We start from the raw sequence: 25699 nt of genomic DNA, 5'->3' as shown, positions 1-25699 counted from the left end.
AAGATCATAGTAAATCGGGCCATCTACTTCTTTACTGAACTGCAGGATGCCTGGGACTGGGTGGAGAAGCGCCGCTATGAGTCTTCGTCTCCATCAACACCAATATCGCGCCCTCACGGCCTGAACCCGTCAGCATAGTAAACACCAGAACCGTGGGAATGAAGATCCCAGGGTTAATAGCACCCCCACCCTGTTGCAGGCCCGAGAAGAACAGATTCAGGTGATGTTGGCTGCAACCACCTTATGAGCCAAGCAGCACTCCCCCCCCCGCCCCAGGCTTCTGAGGGCACGCTCTGAAACCAGCTCAAACACCACATCAGTTTTCTTATCAGACCTTACTCCGCAGACTGCAGATTCCCTAGTGTCAGGGAACTACAGGCAAGAAACTCGGGCCATGACTGAGAATTGCCCCATTGAGCTTTGTGACTGATTGGGGGTGGGTGCTTGTCTGCCTCCCCTCAGCACTATTGTTAAATGGGCTGCCACTCCTTCCCCACACCTGTGGAAGTCTTTGGTGGGACACACTTCAGATTTTATTTTATTTTTTACTCCTGACTCACTAAGACGAAGCAGGTCCACTACACTACCCTTGAGTTACCCATGGCCAATGCACTTCATAGCTAGGCCGCACCTGGTCGCGGCACACTAGCCACCCTCCTAACACTCTCCTTGGAAAATGTCCTGTATACTAATACACGGCCTGGAGAATCCCACCTATGTGACTGTTTCTTTGGGTAGTTGGAGGTTGCTCGGCCACCCTCAGTTGGATGTTCAGATCTTCTTGTTCATACGGTCATACAGGGGTCCTTGTTTAGCCCTGTGTGCTGCCTACCAACACCATTGGGAAACGTTGTGAAGCACCTCCCCCAACCCCTCTCTCCCTTCTTTGCAATGAGCACTATCGCTAGAATGCGCATTTTAATGTGGAATGTCCAGGGCATGGGGAATGTGCGCAACAACAAGCAGTGCAGCACTACATCAGGAGGGGAGATGCTCAGATTGCATTTCTCCAAGAAACCCACATATCTGGAGGAAAAGACACACGCTTACAGAAACGTGGCGTGGTCAATGCTATAGTACCACATATTTTGGCTTTGCCCGGGGAGCTCTCATATGGATTACGCCTGCAATCCCTTTTAGATGCACAGCCATGGAAATAGATCTTGAGGGATGCTCTGTCCTACTGGAGGGACAGCTCAATGGCTAGCCCCTCCTACTGGGTAGTGTATACATGCCAAATGTAGCCCAACAAGCCTTTCTGGCGTGCCTAGCTGTTGTCCTTACCAGGTAGGCACACATCCCCTGGGTCATAGGAGGAGATTTAAATCTGCAACTCGATTGTTCATATCCTTCTTTGCAGACCTCTCCTGTTGTGGCTGGTGCCGCTTGTCTCTCCCAGTGGCTCACACTGTTCCCTATTGAATACCTGGCGTGCCCTCAAGCCAATTGCCAGAGAATATTCTTAATATTCACCCCCAAACGAGCTTCATGTGCGCTTGGATTGTATACTCTGTCATTCGGCCACTCAGATGCAAGTCATTAATGCTGAATATTTAGGGAAACCATTCTCAGACCACAACTCGCTCCAATTACATCTTGACAGGGAAGCACCGCAGCCACTGGTCCCCACATGGAGACTGAAGCCGACCATGCTGGAAGACCCTTTACTTAGGGATGGGACCTGAGAGGCGCTCTCCCACCACCTGTCTGAGAATCAGGGCACAGCTACCACTTGATCAGTAGTATGAGAGGCACTGAAGGTAGTGCTCCATGGTCAGTGAATCCAATCAGTTGTAGGTGTGAGGGCTAATATACATAGAGACTTGGTCCAGACAGGTGCCCTGGAGGTGGCAGCACGCACATCAAAGTGCGACCAGCTCTCCTGATGGCCACAGAGCACCATGCCCAGCTGATCGAGCAGTTGCAATGTCCTGTAGACCGCCAGACCCCCATCTGTGACTTTCCGGACAAGGTCATACTGCCAGTCATTGATCCGCTGGGCAGGGAAGAACTCAATGTGCCTATCACAGAGCAAGAAATCCGAGGAGCCATTAGGGGCACTTCTAGACGCAGGACTACGAGGTTGGACAGTCTGCCAGTAGAGTTTCACAAAGTCTATGAGGACCTCTTGGTTGCCAAGATGCTGGAACTAGATCAGGCTGTGTGTTGATCAATGGCCTACTTCAGCAGTCGCTCTGTGAGTCGCTACTTGTATCCCGCCCTATGCCTGACAGGTATCCACTAGAGAGGTTGTCATATCGCCCACTGTTGATGCTTGGGATGGATTACAAAATCTTTGCAGTATGCCTATTCGAGCACCTTCCCCATCTAGTCCACTCAGGGCAGAATGGCTTCATCCCTGGCAGATCCACCACTCTTAATGTTGGTAGGCTTCACTGACTGATGGAAACCACTGGCCCCACAAGGCATGTACAGATCTATGTACTATGGTGAGTGTACCTACCGGGGTTAAAAGATTGGTGCGCACGGCAAAGCTTACTTTGGGCAAAGCTGAATCGGTGGCGCTTAGGCGTGAGGAGACCCGGGGACTGCGTACAGTACCACAGCTGAGGAGTGGGACAATCTCCTACACTAGCTGCAAGAGTTTAAGGAGGATATCCCTGACTGAGGATGGACAGTGCCCGGTTGCTGATTGACACCAAGCTCCGAGGGCCTGGCGATTCTCCCGTCTACATTCTGAGCCCGACTGCCACAAATGTGTAAAACACAATGTGAAGGGATTTTAGGGGGTGGGTGTCATATTGCATGCATGCAGCGCCATCTCTGTGTACAAGGGTTTGGGCACTTGGGTGGGCACAAGAGAGGGTGACAACTGTATTGCTTTTGTGTCATCTGCAAATGCACCTGTTATGACCTTTAGTTACTTACGTTAGCTTGTTCTTACTTTGGACCAGTCGCTCCTGGTGGACCAGATATATTGTAATGCATTTGCAGAGACAATGGTGGGATTACTAAACATAGATATGTAACATGGAACTGTATGTTTGCCATGCACTTATGTGGTGCTAAGATAAAAACTCCCCTACAAATTGGTCAAAAAAATAGAAGTAACCATTAAAAAGAAAATAAACAAATGACAACATTTTTGGCTTAATTAGGAGAATCCTGAAAACACAATAAGCCATTTCAAAGTCACTGGCTGATCTAAAAGGTGTATGAATAACTAAATGAATCTGATGGTCTAAAAGAAACCCGGGGAGAAAGTAACCCTGAAGGAAAATTGACTAAAGCAACGTAAACGCTCAATAACTAGCACATCTAGTCGAGCAAAAAAAAAACAAAAAAGTGATTTAGAAAGGGAAACTCTGAAATAAAGATTGCAATGAGCCATGATTGCTTCCGACTCTGGTGCTTGAGATGAGCAGAAAACAAATCGACAGTGGACATATGTTGTGCTGACGAGGCGAGCACAGCTCAGTCTGCTGTGCTTGCCTTGTCGGCAGGGCCAGCCTTTGCTCAAATAGCTCCCTCGGCAGAACTAAATGTGGTGCCCCTGAAACCCGCACTTTCCATCTTAATTGTAATCTGTAATTTGAGATATACAGGGAGCAAACCATTAATTTAGCAAATATGCGTTTTCTTTACATCCTGGTACTGGAAGTTCTGTATTTATAGTGAGGAGCAGCAGGCCTGCAAGGGCTAGAATCCAGAGGGAAATGGTAGAACTTAATAAAATATTACGAATCCAGTATCACAGTTCGTATGTATTTGTCAGCATTATGTGACCAGAAAGATGTAAGATGTTTCATGTTTAGAAAATAATATTCAGAATTTAGTTTTGTAGAGGATCAGCTGCTTCCAACTAAGACCTTCCCCGCCAGGATGCCTCCTGTCCCTTCTTCCTTGCTGCTACCACCAAGTAAAATGCAGCAACGGAGTGGACAGTGTTGCTTTGGTGGGGAGGGGAGGGGGGAGAAGGGGGGGGGTCAGACTGGCTGGTTACACAATCCTGCCCACTCTGTCCCATTCTCACCTGAATCACCCACAGCTCAGCTTCTTCCTGCAAGTGCCAAATTGTAAATAAACGAGAAGTGTGAAGAGATGAGAGAGCAAGAGTATTTTAAAGGGAGTGTGCAGCCTGTACAAGAAAAAACAAGAATGATTAAATACTTTTTGGGCTAAATTGCTAAAGCCATTTCAGAGTGGGACTGCTGTTGTATGAACTGACAGCTCCTTGTGCCCACCGCTGAAAGCCCCGCTCTGGGCACGGGTCCAGCTCGCCCATACCCAAGGCCGGCCCTGTTGCCATTCAAAAATCCCGCACTCTCAAATTTAGTACTCTGTTTCACCAGCTTGACTCGTCACTGACTGGTCCGCATCCTAGACCCGCCTCTTAATATTATTCCTCTGCAATTTCTACTCATTTTTTTCGTTTACATAACAAATTTCAGATCTCAAATGAGCCAGTTTTTCTGGTCCTACACCACCCTCCTGTAGAGGTTCCGCCTGCTAACCTGACACTTCGTTGTCTTCAACACTGACGGAACCACTCAGACATTGGGATTCCGGGTCAGATGAGTGAAAGGAAGATCTGAACTTGCATTTCCGCACGTGGCCTGACTGGTAGGACGGCTTCTTTGGATCTACATCGCCTGAAAGATATATTAGGAATGTGATCTAAAAAACAATTTAACATAAAAAAAAATTCTAACTGTATGAAAGGAAGTTATAGAAGTTCAGTAATATCAGCTCCACATCAGGCTGATGGCACCACATGGTCACCCAGTTTACTTTGAGAGACTGTATCACTTAATAATGTCCTGAACTCATCAATATAATTGTCATTTATGGACCTATTTTTTAAAAACAATTGTTAAAACCCCTAAACCATACACTAAAAGGGCATTCAAGAAAGAAGAAGGGCCAAAGCGGCTGGTGCTGCACCTTTCCACATTAGTAGATATGTAAATTTCAACCATGTGCATGGTGCACAAGTCTTAAAGACCAGCCCTCAAAACACCAGTACAAAGCAATTATTTTCGTGAGACTCAGCACTCATGTGTTCCATGTTAATGTAAATGATTCGACAAAGTCTATTTCCAGAGTAGTAAATGGCACAAATTTCCAACACTTTCTTAATTGAACAAATCTTTATTCACAAAAATATTCATGATGATCATTTTCTTCTATGGTTCATAATGTCCATAACAAATGTTTTCCCAATTCATAGTGATCATAGTAGCCAACAGGTTTTGTCCATAAGGACTTCTTCAGGGCTCAAGTGTCCATTTTCTGGTATTCCTAAAAATACACTAAAAGGGCTTGGCTCCCACAAAAATACCTTGTAGTTCGAATTACCCATTCTCGCAGGTCAGCAAAATTGCCATTCTATTTGGAGCACTCGGATGTCGGACAGCTCCACTTCCACCAGTAAAGTTTTGATGCTCATTTCAGATCTTTCTTCAGTTCTTTCATGTTCATTATACCGGCATTTACTCTAGGATACCGAGCACTATTAAACTATTAGAAGGAACAGCAAGTTTGTTCAGGGGCTGCGATCACAGAATTGTGTTTGCAGCAAAAACTGGAAAAGACATTTGCATCGGACTCAATCAGTGGTTGGTAAAAAAAAATGGATTACAGTCGTTATGGACCTCAAGTATAAAAATAACAACACAAAACAGTGCTTTAGACATGGTAAAATGCCTATTGATTTAATTTTGATTGCCAATTTAATTGCTTGCAGACACTAAAATTAGATTGGGTTAATTTGTAGTGCAATTAACTTTCATTTGTCACCACGTATGATCTAATGTTTTCTTAAAGTATATGGTCAGTCCATAGAGTGTTCGTGCCTTTTAACATTACAGAACGCCAGGATGTCTACATGCTGCACTGCATACATTACAAGTTTGAAGGATTTATCAATCTAAAGTTATCTTCATATACTTCTGGAGGACGTACCATGCACAATAAATATTTTACCACAGAGGGGAAAAAGTTGCCTTAAATGGTGGGCAGTAAGTAATTCTTCGCAGGATTGGGGGAGCGGGTGTCCCTGTTCTGTATCGTAAAACAACCGTGCCCTGGCCTCTCTGTACTAGGTCAGCCCTGTTAGGGGCTACTTTTGTCCACATACGACTGTCCGTGGAGTTTCTTGGTATCCAGTAAAACTCTAGATCAGTGGTTTCCAACCCCTGGGGGTCAGCTAAGCCACCATGGGGGTCCGTGACTGCTGAGAAAATTAAATAATATTATCAGATTAGGTTCCCAGCTTTCAGTAATGAACCAGTGGGAGGTCCCCGGAATCCAATAATGATTCAGTGGGGGTCCCTAAGCTCCAGTAATGCTAAAGTGGGGGTCCACAGAAGTCAAAGGGTTGGGAACCACTTCTCTAGATGCAACGACCAGTATCCACGATTCTGAGTAGCCATCTTTTGTCATATGTTCTTGTACAGACAGCAAATTACCATGAAACTAGTCAGATCCTGCATTGTAGGTAGTCTGTATTTGTAATGTTCTTCAGGGGTGGCTCCTCCATAAGGGCGGAGGAGCATCAAGCTACCCTCTACCCCCACCAGCAGCTGCAAACCTTTTCCCAAAAAAAAGACAAACTGTATTTATTATCGTTTTTTGAGGAAGGGGCATGGCCACATGGGTGACGAGCAGTGCACAGCACTCCTCCTCACAGCACATATGTGGCCAGCCATCTCTGTGTAGTAGGCTCTCTCCATCCCGGCAATATAGTTGCCGGGCTGGAAAAAGCCTACACAGGCTTCTAGTCTGCCTGGGAGCGCCCTGGCTGGGTGCTCCCAGCCAATCCTGACGCTGCCCTGAGCAGTGTCAGGATTGGCACAGGGCAGGCTGGGAGCCTGTGCTTGCAGCAAGAAGACAGTGGAGCAGAGCGGAGCGATGGTGAGGAAGTTTCCTTTTTAAAAAAAAAATAATTTCCACACCCCGCACGCACGCACTGAGACTGAGGTTCTTCCATTTTCTTTGGAATGCATTCCGTGGCATGTTCGCTGCTCTCGTTCTTTGAAACAGTAGCTATTCATATACTGGCTGGAAATGTGTATGGGTATGGTGGCCTCCTGTTGATGGATAGAAAATGGAATTACAGCACAGAGTGCATACGTGGAATTCTTCCTTCGAGATCTTCCATTTGCTTGTCCTGTTTTATGCTGCCAATGACAAATGGAAGGGATACAGAGCTCAGCGAGATGGGGCACAGCCAAGGAACATTTCTTTTAGGACCGAGGAGTGTTTTTTCTTGCTGGGCATTAATCATTTTATTTGTTATTAATTCTCTTGGCTTCATACGCTTATTACAGGTATATATCGGCTTTGTGAATCACGGCTGGGGAGTAATTTGGTAGCTGCATCATTTTCTTACAGCAATTTCTGCCTAAGACAGTAACAGTTTACAACTTTAGTTCATGATATCAGAGTTAGCTTCCACAGGATGGGATGCCACCATTTTGCATTGATAGACATTTAGCATTTCTGGATGAAATAGGTTACCAAATATAGTACCACCCAGTGGTTAAGCACTCTGGTGTTATAGTGGTCCTTGAGAAGGATATTACTTCAAACATGAAAAATTTGATAAAGCAGGCACACATTATCAATCAAATCAGGTATGGACTCAAATTAGCCTATGTGGCCATAGAAATATGTTGACAAATCCCTGGAAGGCCCATAAAAATGTGTCAATGATCCAAATCGTTCTCAACCAAATCCACACCCATTGGCTACAAGTTCTCAGGCCCTATGTTAAAAACCACAACACTGGACGCTGATGTCTGAAACATCATGTGGCCCTTAATGCTACTTTACCCCTAAGAACTGATTAAAGACCAGGCTATTCAGTCACTGAAATTTGCCCAAATAAATGTTTTATTTGGCAAGACAATCATTGCTATAAACAAGAATTTGTCAAAGTAGCAAGCCTTGGAGAACATGTTGTTGCTACAGCAACAGGGAAACACTTAACATGCATGTCAGGCAAGGACTGCAGAAGATCATACGAGAAATGTGTTTCTTCTCACGGTACACAGTCCCGTCTTTAAGATTTCCCAGCCTCACACCTATAGAATTTAAGATGTAAACAAGGATGTAGGTGTTATGCTGGAAATGTGATGGTGTGGTAATGTATTACAGGCAATAAAATACCCACTTTCTCACATTTTGCAAGCCACATTGGAGTTCCATGACCTTATAAAGGAACTTGTATTGTAGTAATTAACCTGTAGCAATTAAACTCTAGGTCCAAGGTTCCAGTAATAGTGATGTTGCCTACAGAACGCTCCCTTCTTAAATCTACCACTCTTTCACCCATGCCAAGGAAAGATTGGCTTCTCACAATGGACTCCCGTCCTGCAAGCTGCTGGCTCTTCTTACCAGTGCATGAAGGGTCCTAGTCTTAGGAGGTACTGTTCAGCAGCACCAGCACTAATATTGGTGCCTGAATCAAACAGGAGACCCACGGCAAAATGTACACTTTCATATACATGACTCTCCAGCTCTACAGAGCAAGCTACCTAAAATAACTGTGGTCTGAAAATTAATCCTATATTATCAATTTTTTTTTCCAATTACAAATACCCAGGCCAGGAATTACAATTAAATTATTATTCCTGTAAACACCTTGTTACAATTAACTTATCAAAACATTGATTAAAAAAAAAAATCCATCTTCAAATCCTTATCTGGAGTCTTTGTTATCAGCAGCATTACATTTCCAGTATTCTTGACATGCCTTCCACAGAGAGGAGGTCAAGAATGCTGCCTTCTCCTTAGCAACTATTTGCTTCTAGTGGAATAGCAAGAAACCAGAAAGCTCTTCTTTAGAAACTCCGCTTCTGCTAGGCTCTATCGCGGTGAGCGCAAATCTGTTCACTGGCAGAGTGTTCGGTCTCCATCTGGGTGAAAAGTCACTGTACTTGTGTAGGCTCAAGCACTTTTCAGCAGAAAAGTGGCAAAAGTAAACCAACAACCTATTGAACCTCCAAATGTATAAAGGGAAGTAAACCTAGACTCCAAAGCAACAACACTGAAAGGAGCAAAGACCAGAACCACCTCGTCACCCTGGGTGATATCAACTGCACAGGACAACGATGGTGGGGAAGAGGGGAATCAGAATTTGACAGCGGTCCAACATTCACCTAGTATGGGCAAGGGGGCAACCGACCAAGTCAGTCTCAAAACCAGTCCAAGGAAGTAAACTCTGAATTGGCATAGATCAACCTGTCCTTCTGGAGACTTCCTAACAGGAAGGCTTCCAAGAATAACCATATTTTAACCTTCTATGTCTCAAGACCCTGCGGAGAATGTTAAGTAATTGGGCTCCTTGCAATGATCATTGAATTGTGAATTTCTCAGCCTGTCCATATTGAATAGCGGAAGACTTAATTTTTGAGTCACATTTATATATTTTTTTGCTTATCCACACTAGTGGACTAAGCAATGCCATTGTGAGAGGAAAAATGCAATATGTGAATAGAAATATTGTACTTAAAGTCAGCCTAACAAACAAGTGGCTTCTCCTGGTGGTGGTAGTAATAAGCAAGGTAGGGGCCTCTATGTAGACAAAAGATATAAAAAAAAAAGAAAAAAAAAAAAAACACCAAAAAAACACCAACTATTCTGACCCTCTTTATGACAAGGGAAAGCGATATGGTGTGACCCTCCTAAGCCTCCGATTTTGAGGTCGGTGGGCAGTGGTGTCCAACTGCCCCAAATTAAAAAAAAAAAAGTATGAATAGAAGGCCTAAATTGGTAACGTAACCCTAAATCCTATCCCAGTCGTCACCTCTTTACAACTGCACTCATTTTTATACTGCATTATATCATCCAGATCATTATTGTTTAAAGATGAACTATTTAATACTGTTGGACAGTGGTTCCCAACCTGTGGCCCGGAAACCCCTGGGGGTCCACCAAGCCTCCTCCGGGGGTCCGTGCAGCATAGAAAATGAAATAATATTAACAGATTAATAAAGTGTATATAAATTAAGTGGCTAAATCTACAATTGAAAATTTTAAAACGTACTGTAAGTGACAAGGAATTTGATAACTGGAGGCTAACAAAATTAGAATGCTCGGAATACAGTACGGTCGATGTGTGACGAATTGAACTCAGAAAAGCTCCAACCTTCCTATTAAAATTCATTTTTTTTTTTTTTTTAAATTTACCTTTGTTTGCAAATTAAATAAAGTGTTGTCATTTGTGTATGTATTTGATGAATGCTTTCGTCTGTATTTTATGTGTATTATGTTGCTGTTCAAATCTTCGACAGTGTTAAGGTTGGGGTCCCCGCCTTCTAGTAATGACTCAGTGGGGGATCCCAGTATTACAATAATGATTCCTTGGGGGTCAACAGGTTCCAATAATGACAAAGTGGGTGTCCACAGAAGTCAAAAGGTTGGGAACCACTGCTGAAGGATGCACATTTATTGTTTGGACTGAGTAAATATTGCTATTTAGGAATAGTTTCAGTTCAGTACCTGATGAGCAGTGTTGTACACTAACAACTTGTCATCCTGCATTAGTAAGTAGTCAACGTCCTTTTTGGGATCTACCTGACAACTCTGCCCCCTTTGACTAATCTGTACCAATATGGCATTATTAAAGTCAGTGCTCTTTACTTTTTCTCAGGTGTAAAATTGTCAAGGGAGGGCAAATGTATTAATAGGAAAGTTAATGCCTCTGTGACAGATAGGAAGTATGGGTTTATTTCCTGGATGTTGTACGCAAGTATGAGTGAACTCCAGGCAAGTATTTTTTTTATTTTTTTAAACTTCAATAGTTATGACTGTAGTTTTTATATGAATTACAGTGTTTGGGTTATTTAAATGCATATGTTTCACTGATGGCCTGTTGTGTCATTCTGAACATCCTGAAGAAGCCTCAGATAAAATCACTCTAAATAAAACACAAAAAAAAGGCATTGATCCCAACTCACCACCTTCTTGCTTGAACACACTCTCTAGGGATGCCTCAGACTCCTTTGCGCCCTTTTCATTTTTCATCTCCAGTTGCTCACCTTCTTTTATAATGCCAACGTACTCCAACCTTTCTCCTCGAATACACTGAGGGATCATCCTTTTCCAACGAGCTTTTTTCCTCTTTTTTTGATCTACTTTGGTGTGCTTGGAATCGAAAGTCAAAGGGGCGTTCGGAGAAAGGTCTCTCGGGGCCTTTCCACCCTGTCCATTCATCGGCTCAACCATTTTCCCTTTCTTTTCATCCCATACCTGGGCATCGCGGTTTTTGATAAGCTCCTGGAATCTGCTGTCAGATAAATTTCTTTGGGCAAATGCCATAAGCAACTTAAATTCCATGCTGTCTTCATCAACATCTTCTAGTGGTATCTCCTGCATGCCGGTCTCCATCTCAGAATTCATGTTGGAAGACCTTGTGAAAACAAACAATATGATACGTCAACAACCAATCGCTGTGTGAGTGTATTGTTTCAAACCAGAACCTATTGGTCTACTAAGATGCGGGTGACGCACAGCTGTAGCAGTGCAGTTCTCTTTCCTCTTCCTTTATCTTAGATATCCAGTGACTGGTCCATTACTACCCAATATACTATTCCATCTTGAAGCTTGACCCTTTGAAACATTTAGCAGTAAAAAGAAAACCCAAACTTAACATTATCCTGAAAGGCTGAATTAGTACACGACACCATAAAAACCCAGTCACCGTCAGGGACCTGCTGCAAATAGTCACAACAGGATCCTTCGTTTTCTACCAATTAGCTGCTTAGGCCTGAAATAGCACTGAGGATGTAAGAAGTTGTCAGGTCCCAAGGCCAATGTTTCAGGGCCTGGTTCTGGATGCCATTTCCCCCCCCCAAAGGGCGTGGTTCTGCTATCCTGTCGTCATGAAGAGCCTAAGGCGCGGGAGACTGTTAAGATCTCTGGTGGCGTGTTGGCAAATCCCAAGGTGTACCCTGGGTGGTTACATATGGCGGCGGTGCTGAGCCCAGAACTGGGAGTGATTGCGATGGCAGTGTAGATGGGACAGAGTGATGCCAAAGCAGGTCTGCCACCACTGCCTGCGCGGGCACGCCCCGCTCTGACACTATACAGATATGTTGGATTTAGAGGTGCGAACCCACAAACCCCTTGTGAAACCAGGTCATGCAGTGTTTTAAATCCATTGCGTTCCAAAGAGGAATAAGTTAAATAATTGTTTAAATGCTTCGCTGATGTAGATCACTTATATCACAGTCAGTGAATGAAAGTACGCATACTGTATTCTGTACATGGAGATCGATTTTTAATCAAACCTTATATCAATGAATAATTAAAAAAAAAAACAGCAGCAATGCTCCTACACCAACAAGATAACAGCAAGTGATGGGGACGGTTAAAAACCACAAAAAAAAAAAAAACAGAAGTACGAGATGAACAAGAAACAGCGACTGACTGAAAATTTGTTGCAAAGTATCTAATGCTATTAATGTCTGTTGTGCAGACAGGCTCTGCTCAGTAAGACTTTCAGAACTCTTGGTGAACCCCAATCTTCTCCAAACAAATGAGAACACTTACATATGTATAGATTTCGGACTTTCCAGTCTGGGCTTCCCCTCTGGGTTTTTGTTCATTTCATTGGGTCCTTTAATGATCAAGACACTAAACAACCCAATGGGATTGAGTGAAGCAAGAGAGTGCATATTCAGTTGTAGCCTAGGACGTGTGTCGCTGGGGCACCTTAAACGCGGGACCATGTAGGGTGAGCATGATCACTCCGCCAAGGAATACTGAACACAACCTAAAACTGATTTTGTGTTGTTCAGCACAGATAACTTGACAATCGGCTTGCCACAATTGTATGCAGAAACTTTTTAAGACTGCTATGTCGGGGATATAGGTTTTATTGTGGATACCGTCTTTATACGTTCTGAGTTACTTGCAAGTTGCTTTGTGATAAAGGTAAAATGTATTTGTGAGACTCCAGTGGGTAAGGAGATGTGTGCACAAGGCCCCATTGATCTATCTGAGTCTTAATCAAACTGTCTAATAAATAATGTGGGTTGTGACTCCAATTGTTGAGTGAAAACAAGAGGTGAGTTTAGACTAGTCGTGGTGAGATTCCATAGCAGGAGGCCAGTAGGGTGGGAAGAACGACTACCATGAGGCACAGGAGATCAGTCGTCCAAGTGACACAATATTAAGGTTTGGGGACCTAGTTAGTGGAAAGTAATGAGGCCCCGCTGGAGTATTAATTTAAGGAGTTTTATGGAGTGCTTGCGCATTGCCTTACAGCCATTTCCGAGCACTATAAGAGGCGAGGACATGATAGGAACAATAAGGCATGTTGAATAGGAAAAAATAGGAAGAATACATCCACCTAAGGATGAAAAAATGGCATAAGAAGGAAGAACCCTCGGGCTATTTAAACTATGTGAGAAACCAGGCGTGTGATGGAGTTACTTCATTTTAACAGGTGGTTTAGGATTAGGGGCACCAATTGAATACATCAGTAAACAGAAAGGTGTTGCGGCCTTTCCTGAATTGGCAATAGCTCTCTATATGCCTCCAGGTGAGGATGGGGTCATTTCAAAATCATGCACCCAGGAATTTTGGTGATTTCCCTTACCCCAGTCTCTGTGGCATGCGTTGAATGAGTTGATTTGTTGACTGATCTTAGGTTCCATCTTGGCTAATGTGGTGAAGCCAGACTATTAAGGCAGTTTGGACCAGATTTGTGAAGAGCATTGTGCGTGATACATAGGGGTTTATTTACACGACCCTTGCACCGCCACAGCGTTTTTTTTCTTTTTTTACGCTGCAGCGGTGCAATAACAACTTGAAATCTACAAAGTGACCCTAGAGGCCTCTAGCATCACATTTCACCTTTGAGTGCCAGCTACCAGCAATGATCTGCATGGTAGGCGTTCCTAGGCAAAAAGCCATGCAGAAATGATGCAGTGAAATTTAAAACTATTCACTGCGTCGGTCTGTGATTTCAGTACATCAAAAATGTAACGCCTGCTCAGAGCAGGCATTAAACTGACACAAGGTTTTTTCCTATTAGAGCCTTCCTCACATTGCTGGTTTAGCATCATTTTTTTGATGCTAGTCCAGCAATGCATCAGGTTAGCGCCAACAGCTGTGTCAGAAATTCGGACATCTGTGAAACGTGCGCCATGGAGCTCTGTATTGTAAATACAGTGCATCCATGGATTAATTAGGGAATTGTTGGGCAGCGAAAGAAATCTGACGCATCGGGCTGATGCGTCAGTTTCTTGTAAATGAGGCCCATAGTATCTTAAATTTGATCCTGTACCCTACCAGGAGCCAGTCCACATTCATCTGGACAGGGGAGATGGGATCAGATTGCCAAGGCAGTGAGCCCTCGGGGGCCTCAGACAACCCCACAAAAGCACGATGTGTTGCTGATCCCGGGATGAGGTGAGAAGACCTACCTCAACATCAGCAGACAGCGCCTGTCCTCTGCTGACCACCACAACCTCCACTGCCCATCACCAGGAACTTTTCATACGCCCTCAGGTAAGGCTGCACGAGCAGGGGGAACATCCCCTGCTGTTTCGCCACCGTCAAGGCCACCAATCTGAGCCCTGTCACAGACCCATCAGATATCGGCCGGCCCTGACCCCCATTTGGCAGGCCCCCCTCGCACCGCTACACCCTTGTGGTCTCCCAGGGGTGTGCTATTCCTGCAGCAACTGGGGCTTCCCCCGCTTCAACCAACGCTCGGGCCGCATCAGGGCATATTTAAATGATTGAACCGGCAATTCGCTCTACAATACTGCCATCATCACTTCTGGGGCCCACACAATGAGAATAAACAACTTCCAATCCCAAGGCACAGCGCTGTGGGTTGGCGGACCCCACCTTCTGGGGCTCAGCACTTGCCCTCCTTGTCACCAGCCGCATCGGGACTACCTCCTGCCCACCACAACTTGGATACCTCCTGATCCAAGCTGTTATCGATAACTACACCATGGCAAGCCACCACCATGGCGCACTGAGTCAGAGTTTTTCGCACAGCCCTGGGGAATCGGGACTGTACTGGGTGGGGGACTCATGACCATCAATAGCAGCGAGCCATCCTCAAATCATCAAACCTGCATGGGCCCGGAAATGTGGAGTGGCCCAAGTGGCAGGGAGCACCCCCCTCCCCCGTGATGCACCAAAGTAACAGCTGTATTCCAGGGCCCAGGCTATACCCTAAGCAACGCACAATACTCGGTGCTCATTTTGTGACACAGTGCAGAGACTGTCTAGTTGCCTGGTCGGAGGCCAAATTTCCCCCTCACAAGTGGCTCTAGCTGCAGTGATAGAGCGGGCCGCACCACCCCCATGTATGGTTTCCGATTCTCCTTGTGACACTAGGAACTACAGCTCTGAACACAGCTGTTCATTACAGATCAAACATAACTATTCTCTACAGCCGATAATCTCGCAGGGGTCCTTTCACCTTTGAATAAAGAAAAGAAATGGGGGGGGATTGGTTATAGGAACAGGCGCTCACAGAAAGTCACCAAATAGTATTTATGAGCAAATAACCGATACCACGGTGCTCCTGGAAGGAGGGTCCTCCCAACTCCTCCAAAGTTTCTCGGGAGAAACAGACAAAATTCAAAGGGACCAAGGCACTCGTGCAAATGATAAGAGACTTTAATGTCCGTGTTTAAAGCAAATGGTGTCTTCTTCTTGTGATCCAAGTACACTCAATGTAAATGTATTCAAAAGTCAGCAGCTTAAATCCATTCTTCTGTTCATTAATGATGATTATTCTCCTGGTACACGGTCAAAGACCAACAGCCAACACGTGTTTCGTCATCCGAGAGGATAATCTCACTGACTTCCTCAGGGCTTAGAAACTTAATCCTAGACTGTTTATGATCCCAAAATACACTTAAATATATTGATGGAGTTCTTGGCTGAAATATTTCCACAGTCATCTCAAGCGTACATATCCAGAGCTATGGTGCTCACACATCCTTTAGCATTTCTTGCGTACACGCCGGTGCAGGGAGCGAGAATCTGAACTACCGCCACGAGTGTCTTTTCTACCTTCTTGTTATTATTGACGTTCGTCATGGGACCGCGTTAGAAAGCCTATTCAGAATATTTGAGCTTCTGTGACCACCATAGCTCTGGATATGTACGTTTGAGATGACTGTGGAAATAGTTCAGCCAAGAGCCAAGTGCAAATTTGAACCTGAATTGTTCCCACCCACCATTACTACGTGCTCCCCTTTCCACCCAGGCCGAACGCTTTGCTAACTGGGTAACACACTGGGCCCTGGAAGACTGAAGGAGGGCAATACACCCAAACTCCCAGGTTTACTCCTATTCAGCACCACACAATCTATATGTGCGCATCAATCGAATTCTGTGCTCCCTTACCCTGTTGCCCCAGGTCTGCGCTACGGACATCTGGGCTGTATAGTCTCGGATCATGATGCTCACCCAGTGGATCTGCAGTGGGGTGTCCCACATCCTCTGACCCCCAATGTGGCACCTACCCTGGGATTACCTGGAGGATCCTGTTTTTCAGGATGCCCAAAGCACCCAGAAATGTAATTACTTTAAGGAGAACGAAGGCATGGCATCTGACAAGACACTAGATTGGGACGCCTTCAAGGTGGTCACCCTTGGGATGTGTATTCAGGAGATTGGGAGTGTTCGCCAAACTCTGCATAGAGAAATCTCAGAGGCAGAACAATTCCTACCGCTTCTGGAGCAGCAAGCAGAACATACCTCAGCAGGTAGTGCTGCATTACAGGAGGCGAAGAGTCATCATGCAGCTCTCAAAGTGCCTTTGACGCTATAACCCAACCGCCTATGAGGCTAAAACCCACAGGGAAGGAGACAAACCTGGTCGCCTCCTGGCTTGGCCGATCCGTCAAGGATAAAAGGGACACACCAATCTTCAAACTCCAATCCTCAGCTGGAACAACCCTAAACACTCAACACAAAATCCTCTGGGCATTCCACAGGTATTATTCAGAAATATACGGTACCACTGTTCACGTGCCGTTTAGGGGCTAAACCTTGTTTCTCGCACATTTGTCTCTACCACCGATCTCTGCAGTGCAGTGGGAAGCCCTAGGTGCTGTCATAACCACTGCAGACGTCAAACAGGTGATACAGGACTTAGCAGGGAGCAAGAATCTTGGCCTTGACAGCCTGCTCTTAAGAGTACCACAGCACCTTAGCGAGTAGCCTAGCTTCTCGACCGACCACAGAGTACAATGAGGCACTTAGCCTAGGAGAATTACCACCATCCCTTCAGGGCTCCTTACTGATCTCCCCCTAAACCCACCAATGTCTCCTCATACCGCCCCATTGCCATACTGGCAATGGACTACAAAATGCTAGGTAAAATTCTCTCAACCAGATACGCACACATCCCCCCAGAATTTATACACCCAGATCAAAATGGATTTGTCCCAGGTCATAGTACATCACACAATCTTTGACGCCTGTGCCATATAAAAGATCGCGCACAGGACAGCGTCCCACATGCTGCATGCCTGATCCAGGACCTGGAGAAGGTGCTCAAGTTGCTTGACTTGGACTACTTGTTTCAGGTCCTCATACTGATGGGTATTGGTAGACATCTTGCGCTGTGTCAACCACTGTTGTATACCAAGTCCCTTTCCCAGTTCCAGCTGGAGCAATACATCTCTTCCCCATTCCTGGCCAAACGCGGCACCAGGCAGGTGTGTCCTCTAACCCCTCCTGCCCCCCACCCCTGGTTTCTGTGGATGCTTTGGAAATATTAGCCATCCAACAGACAGACAAGGTTGGGGCATTCCCCTTGTGGACAGGACACACGTAGTGTTGCTGAGTGCAGACGACTTCCTCGTGTACTTCCAGAATACACGCATGGACTTGACCCCTCCTGCCCCTCCATACAAGATATGCTCTGCTCATTTGCTAGGTGCAGTGGCTTGGCGGTTAATAGGGCCAAATCCTCTGTTTACCCATTAAATCCTGACTTCCCTCCATGGGCAATTTGCATAGGTGGGGCCCCACTTACCTGGCAAAGATCTGCAGTCTGATATCAGGGCATTGGCCTATATCACTCTCCAACTGACCTAGAAGGTAATCTCCACCGCCTATATTACTTCACCAACTTGCCCAGCATACCAGCTTGCAGTTTCTTTCATGATCTTGAGACACTGTTGGTGGAACTCACATGGGGCAGTGGCTGCCACCAAACCGCCCTGAAGTAACTACCTGTGGGGGAAGGCAGCCTGGGAGCTCCATCCTTTGAGGCCTACTTCCTGGCAGCCGAACTGCAGTAGGTGGCCAGGTGGCTAGTAAACAGCAACTTGGGGAAAACATGTCACACTACGCATCCCCTCACTGTTGCTACCATCCGAGGTTTCCTGTTTCTACGGCTGGTGCCTGACTTCCCATCCTCTTTGCAGGTAGTGATTGCCTGCAAATGCATCAATAGTGTGTGATTCCTCATGCGACAACACTACACTCCAGGGTACAAACTACAAGGTTTTCCCCCCGATACCCAGGGACATACTCCACATCAGACTACAAACAGAACACAGCCTTCCATTAGACCAGTTCCTAATGTGTCAACAGTTGCACAAAATATGCTACACCTTGTGGTTCTCTTAACATGAAGAACCACCAACTCACGCCATCTTTCAGGCACTCCACATCATAGGAGATGGGGGTCATCTGATAACCTGGCTCTATCAAGTCCTACAACCCCACACTGGGGCTTCCCTCGATCCCCTGCACGCAAAGTGGGAGAAGGGCCTTGCATGATGCTGAGTGGGACCAGGTACTGGCCTTTCCACAAACTGTCTCCAGGAATGCCAGATACAAAAACATACAGATTCATGTCCTTCATTGGGCATATCCAACCCTTGTGTAGCTTCACCACTATTTGACCAAATACCGCGTTGCCAGAATGGGGATGTGAATCTTCACCACATGCTGGCCTGGCCATCCTACTGGAGGGGTATTTCACGTTGCGATGTACAAATTTACTGAACTTACGGACCTATCCACCTGGGAGGAATGAGCCTTAGGCGTATTTAAGTAAAGGAAGAAACTCTCCCTGCGCACTTGTTTTGTTGGGCTGGCTTTCCTACTCACCAAGAGGAAACTTACACTACAAAGGAAGGTCTAGCGCACCAGAACACAATGTGCAAGTGGAGGCCCACCAAAGGAACAGTCCTATGATACAAAGAATTGAGACACCTTTGCAATCGCCCTAAATCCCAAGAACAGGAAATACTTCAACCAATTCATTCAACATATGTCCCCAGATGGGCCCCCCTTTCTGAGTCCTATACTATCATGCGCTGACCCTCTATCTCCGCATGTGCACAGTCACCCCACGATATGCCGCCACCTGCACTTGCCTCTCAACCCTCTCCCCTCCTATTCACTTCTTATGGCAGAGATGCCCACAGACCTTGCCGTCCTGACCTGCCACCTCTGTCCTACAAAAATACATTGCAAAAGTATTTTTCCTGCACTGAATCACTGCGGCTACTCACTGAGCCTATGTCTGCACCCTCCACCTCTAATCTCTCAGTTACTGTTATATATATTGAGGTTATACATTTGCACACCTATCATTGTGGAACTTGGGAATACAATACTACTTTTCCAGATGAATATCCTATGTTACTCGTGGTGTAGCCGTGACTTACCATTTACTTTACAATGTTATTTAATTTCAAGATTCCCTGTAGAGAGATTCTCTAGTCTCAATTTAGGGCCTGAATTAGAATTTGGTGGATGGGTTACTCCATCCGAAACACAACAGATATTCCATCCCGTGTATTACGATACCCATAGGACATAATATGATCTTATACAGCGGACGGGATTTCTGTCACATTTCCAACGGAGTAACCCCATCCATCAAACATTAAACCAGACCATTCATGTTAAAATGTTGAAAAAAGTCAATAAAAACATTTTTTTTATTTTATTTACAGTGTCAGCAGCAGCAGGCATTGTGTATATAGATCATGGAGCAGAATTAAAAGCCCTGTTAAAATCATGAAAGAAAGAACTTTATTTACAGTTCTTCAGTCTGAGCTATTTTTCAGTGAAATGTTCAGTTATTAGTTTAATAAGAAACATTTATTGCACCATATTATTGTTTTGCTGATTATAACGAAATGCAGAACAGAACTCGACTAAATTACAGCTGAGTTCTGACATCGCACTGCCTGCTGCCAGATCCAGAAGCTGAGGGGAAAAGGCAGGTTGTGTCACAGAGCATAATTAAAGAAGCTATATAAAGGACAAAACAAACAGATTTTATGTTTCTGTTCTGTTTTTCTAGCTGTATATTGACAAGCAGACAGAAGATATTTATGGAAACATGTTTTTTTTTTGCACTCCTTGGGTAATTACAGAAAAAGTTCGAATACTTCTGCATGTTTCCACACATTCTGAGCTATTGGCTTGTTATAAACGGATTCTAACATCTTTTTTTAACAAATATCTAACAGTTTTTTTATGTATTTAATTTTGCAGTAGATATTTTATTTTTATTCTTTGTGCTTGCAAACATGCCCTCTCTTTCATACGAAATAACTATGCACCAAGGACTGAAGTGGTTTCTGGGAAATGTGATGGCGTGACCAAGTGTGATCTTCAGCCTCACTCCTCTGTGTGGTTCTGGAATTCTTCTGTGACTTGCAATATCCGTAGGGGGTATGGTAACATATATTACAGGCAACTGTAAATAATGAAATGAGGTAGGTGCTCAACTGTAATAAGTTATTACAGTTGGGTTCTCATATCGCACTGTCTATTGCCAGAGCCAGCAGCAAAGTGAAAGGTAGGTCAGGGATCACAACTGCAGCTGTAGTTTTAAAAACTGACTTTTCATGCGCATGACGTTTTTTCTTAAATGAACGGTGATAAGCAGAAAGAAGATATTTATCAAAATGTTTTATTTTGCACACTAAACGTCAATACAGGAAAAATGGAACCGCTCTGCTTTTTTTCCTATGTATAACATCAATCATTATTCGGACTTGTGTTCGACTGATTTAAATATATTTTTGTAACAAATTACTAACCGTTTTATTTCACATTAAATTTCGCTTTTTTCTTCCAAACTGCAACCATACTACCACTTTTATTTAAAAAAGCAAGACACCAAGGACGTAAGGGGCTTGCAGGAAGTGCAATAGTGTGGCCATGTTCTATAAAACCCCTTCCAAACATTAAGGATATTGTAAGTCATCTAGGAGTTCCATTTCCTTATAAAAGGACTTGGCCTTCGGCCTCATTCTACAGGTAGCGGAACTCATCTGTAACTTGGAATATCCTTGTGTGTGGCAGGGGGTACTTTATCCCATGTAAGACACATTTGTAACCAACTACTATTTGGAGTAAAGCTATTCCTTCCAGACACGTTTTATTCAACTGTTCGATTGCACCCACATTTAGTTATTCAAATGCACCCACTATCATGGGGGTCTTAGTGCAGAAAGCTTTCCACCTAATGTATAACCTTTAAAATGAGCGATGGATACTACTATACATCCCTACAGGCACTTAAAGTTTAGGCACTTCTACCACACCAACCAGTGCCGCGATCAGGCATCGCTCATCCCGACAGCTGCACTTTGGACCGCATGTAGAGACCATTGCCATGGTCAAGTTGGGAAGTTATTGCTTCCACTATTACAGCTATGTGTTGGAAGGAGGACATGGGTAATAAAAAGTAGCCAACCCTATTGTGGACCTATGGTTCAAAGGTCACGTCTTCATCAGTAATATGACCAATGAACTCTCCTTATCTCACTTTTCAGATGGCGTCAGCTCCTAAGATTAAGAAGAAATATGTAAGCAATTGGCTACATTATCGACCTACCGTTTCAGCCAAAGAGAATTACACGGTGTAAGCTTCCTTCAAATGCAGGGAATTCCTCTCCTGGATCCAAGACTCATGATACCCCCCTCGCACTGCCCATTCAACAACATTCCTCCTTCAGCAAGCCCACCTGCTTCATTTTCACCAGGATGAAATGGCAGAATAATATTTTCAAACTTGCTTCTTAATCCTGTAATAAAAAAAAAATGCATTCACGTTTTCTTAGTGTTGTAAATATCAGGTGATCCTATTACATATGTGAATGGTACCAAATGTATTCATCTGGGACAAAATACAACTAAGTCAACTATAAAGATCTCATCCCCTCCCCGAAGCAGCGAGTGCTCAACTCATTGAGCTATCGTGCAGGTGTAATGCACGGCTAGGCAGTGCACATCGCTATCCACGGCGCAATGTCCAACTACTATCGCCCCAAATTATTTTCGCCACTGTACATTGAAAGACCACTTCCTACCTCATTTGCTGTTAGTATTTTGTATAGCTCTTACATTTTATTAGACTCCAAAGTCCTGTTAACCACATACACAATTACATGCTTCAAAAGAGCAAACGTGTCAGGTATAAGTGGACACATTCCATCTATTTGTTTCCTTAGGGTTTATACACCAGTACGAGTATTAAGGATGGGTTTTGAAGCATCTTGCATTCAGAGCCGTAGATGTAAAACAAGGGGAGCATTGGGTATAACCAGATATGTCGTAGGGGCATGGTGACAAGCCCGATTCTTCTACGTCTACCTTCTACTTCTAGGGTCAGCCTACTAGACATTTCTTGAGCTGTGTGTTGTGTGACAGCCTGTAAGCTTACCAAGGACATACAGGGGTTTGCAGCCCACCCATGGTTCACCATCGTTTAGCTTTCCTGTCAATCATTTGCCAACTGCTTTTTCATGTCCCAACTTGTCAATCTTGTTTTCTACTCCCATGGAGCAAAGGCTATTTACTACCTCTTTTGATTGGCTAATTTCCATGTTTCCGCTGCTAGCTATTCAACCACACTTTTTTCAGTTGAGTTTAGCAGCGTCGCTCTTTGACATGTTGTAATCTACTTTGTGGGCTTTAACCATGCCTATCTCACCCCCATCACGTTCATTCATTCCTGGGCCTGCCTTTCAAAATTTGCTTGATTAAATTGGTAAATGCTTTGTTTGTCCTGCCTCGAGGCTGCTTTGTTACACCTTGCAGACTGACCCAGTTACATGGATTGTTGCAAGACCTGCCATATACTTTATTGTGGGCGCATTACTTTTTTTTTTTTCTTTCGCCGCTGCGCTTCACGTTGTGTGGCCATATGTTGTCTCTTTCTCTGCCTTGTTTGGGGCATGCCGCAGTTTCTTTGTGGTGTCTGAGCGCAAAGGCTGCAAGCTAGAAGGTTTTTTATTTAATTTTTTTTTTTTTTTTAAGATCATACAACGCAAACTCGATTGGAGGAGCGCTGAAGTTTCATATAGCACAAAGTCAACCAACGAAGCGCTTTACATGACTACCTGAAATTTTGACTACCTGAAATTTCAAATAGTGCAACCTCTATCTGAGGAGCATTTTACATGAGTACCACTTGCCTACAGCTTTAGCAGTCGAAAAAATACAAACAGGAGCACTTAAAACAGAAATAATCACAGAAATTCTCAAAGCGGCTCTCCCAGCACAGCAGGAAAGCCAGTACCACAATATTCACTGCACTCAGGAAACCCACCCATAATGCTTGGCGGGGCATTCCTTTTCCCAAATTTTTTTTCCTTTATCTGTCCGTGTGGTGGTCCTAGGACAATGTGACCACCATCTAAATGTTCAGCTCAACACACTCTTTCCTTCTAGGGCACATCTGGGTCTTCACACTAGGTGGGCAGAATAATAACCCCTCCCACCAGTCAGTGAGTTTTTGAGTTCTCTCATGGCTGGACATTTTCGTTTACAGCTGGGAGCAGTTTGTGTTTTAAGGGCCTTGTATGTAATATTATTCAAGTAGGCCTGCAAATGTGTAATGCACTACAAACTCTAGGGGGCTAAATATTTCTGTTCCATATGGTTATGCTCTCTAGAGGCTGACTATATGGTTACCCGACCAGGTTTCTTACATATGTTATTTTCATAGTGGTGCCCTCTATGGGCTGTTCTGAGCGTTACAGTCAAGATATTACTATAGTCGCTGTCTCAGAATCAGTTTTGCCCATAACTCACCGCATGACCTGCTCTTTCTGTCTAGGTCATCTCTGGGTCCACAGACTAGGTTGGGGCGGCTGGGGACCCCAAAATAATGGTATAAAAAAAATATAGTAATGGCAATATTTTCATTTTGTTTGCTGCAGAGAAAGAAAGTAAATGAAAATGCTTTAATTATAAGCAGGGCTACTGGAATTATGTGGCAGACAGGACCAAATTATGCTGCAGGGTTGACCAATTTATGTGGCAAGAAGAGTCCAGTTATGCATTTACAACGCCAATAGCTCTAACTTAAGCAAATGTAAGAACTATTGCAATGCAAGTGCTTGTTCCTTTTGGGTTTAGCACTTCAAGAGTGTACAGGGTTTTTCCAGCTGTCTCCCTAATGTACTTCTCTCCCTTACACTCTGTGTTAGTCTGTCAACTGTGTGCTTCTCCCCCATACCACCTTGAATGTTACACTCTCCCTCTTGTATTCGGACACTGCCTTCTTGCCCATGTGCTTCTCACCCACCTGCTCCACGTTGCTCTGACACATTGCTTCTCCTTTGCACTCCCATGCTCCTCCTACAATGGCCTTCTGCATTGCTCCCTTCCCAGGCATCGTTGCTACTTTTTTTTATGTATTTACCAATCGAAAATCAGTAAATTAAAAACGAATGCTTGCTTCATTTTGTAGGCATGTATAGTGTGCAAGCCTACCAAATTGTTTACCCCAGTGTCATAGCACTTTTTTTTACTGTTTTTTAAAGCCATGCTGCACGGCACTGAGGAAGTTGTACAGCCAGGGTAAGAACCATTGACAAAGCCAATAGGTCCCAAAAGCAAGACATTCTGGCTTTGCCAAGGATCATTTGCCTGTGTTCTGGACAGTACAGTTCCTGAATTCTTTCAGTTGCACTGTACTAGAATCTTTTATGAGACGTGGGCAAGTGTACCATCTCTTCTGTATGTTGATGAATAAACAAGGAAAAATACACTAAGTTTATTTCCAGCTGATGCAGCTGTCATACCTTTGTTACATACAATCTCTTTGGTTCTTTGCTGGAGAGCATGAAAAGGAGTACAGCATCCTCAGAGTATCATTTTTTTTTTAATAATTATTTTTATTGCCATTTTCGTCAAACAAAATATGGTGTCTGACTGAGCACTTGGATCGATAGTTACATTGGAGTAGATCTGCTTTCGTTTAATTCTCACAAAGCTACAGTTTAGTACAATAAAGGCATAACCATCAGACTAGCATCGGAGGATTTGTGATCTAGGTAGGCCAATCTCCGCTGTAGGATGTTGGAACTGTTTCGAGCGAGTGCTCTTCGACCCTGATCCACTTCGCCAAAGCTTTAGTGTTTCCTCCCAGGGCCCTAAATCTTGTGGAACTTTTTTGGGCATCCTCCAGCTTTATATCACCTTTTCGGCCATCATACATACGTTAATCCCCATTTTCCATTCCCTAATAGTGGGCATCTCTGAGGCTCACCAACATTTATCCACATCCCTTTTGGCCACTGCTAGACCTAGATTACTAAAAAAGAACCCTGGGCCGTGGAACGTCTATATCATTTTGTATTCCCAGTAGGGCATATTTAGGGTCACCTGGGATTTCTTCACCCAGACCTCCGGATTGCCAACTAGTATGTTTGTATGCAAGAACAGTCCAAGAGTGTGAAGAAATGATCCCTTGTCTCCG

The 25699-nt window shown here is 44.3% G+C and overlaps 1 protein-coding gene across 4 annotated transcripts in view; it reads right to left on the bottom strand.

Annotated features, from left to right (window-relative positions):
* Positions 1-25699, bottom strand: part of BCL2L14 (BCL2 like 14) — a 105850-nt gene that overhangs the window by 31184 nt on the left and 48967 nt on the right. Inside the window, exons 2-4 of one of the 4 annotated variants that reach the window (XM_069228014.1) lie at positions 21957-22016; positions 10926-11377; positions 4476-4613 (exon numbers count right to left, since the gene is read on the bottom strand). In XM_069228014.1, coding sequence (XP_069084115.1) covers positions 4476-4613; positions 10926-11367 — 580 coding nt within the window. In that variant the 5' untranslated portion in view covers positions 11368-11377; positions 21957-22016. Of the gene's footprint in view, positions 1-4475; positions 4614-10925; positions 11378-21826; positions 22017-25699 lie in introns of all 4 variants that reach the window. The other 3 variants (XM_069228013.1, XM_069228017.1, XM_069228016.1) reach the window with 3 other exon arrangements.

This window comes from Pleurodeles waltl, chromosome 4_1 (assembly GCF_031143425.1).
Source record: "Pleurodeles waltl isolate 20211129_DDA chromosome 4_1, aPleWal1.hap1.20221129, whole genome shotgun sequence".
Lineage (NCBI taxonomy): Eukaryota > Metazoa > Chordata > Amphibia > Caudata > Salamandridae > Pleurodeles > Pleurodeles waltl.
This window is presented reverse-complemented; position numbering and strand designations above follow the sequence as displayed.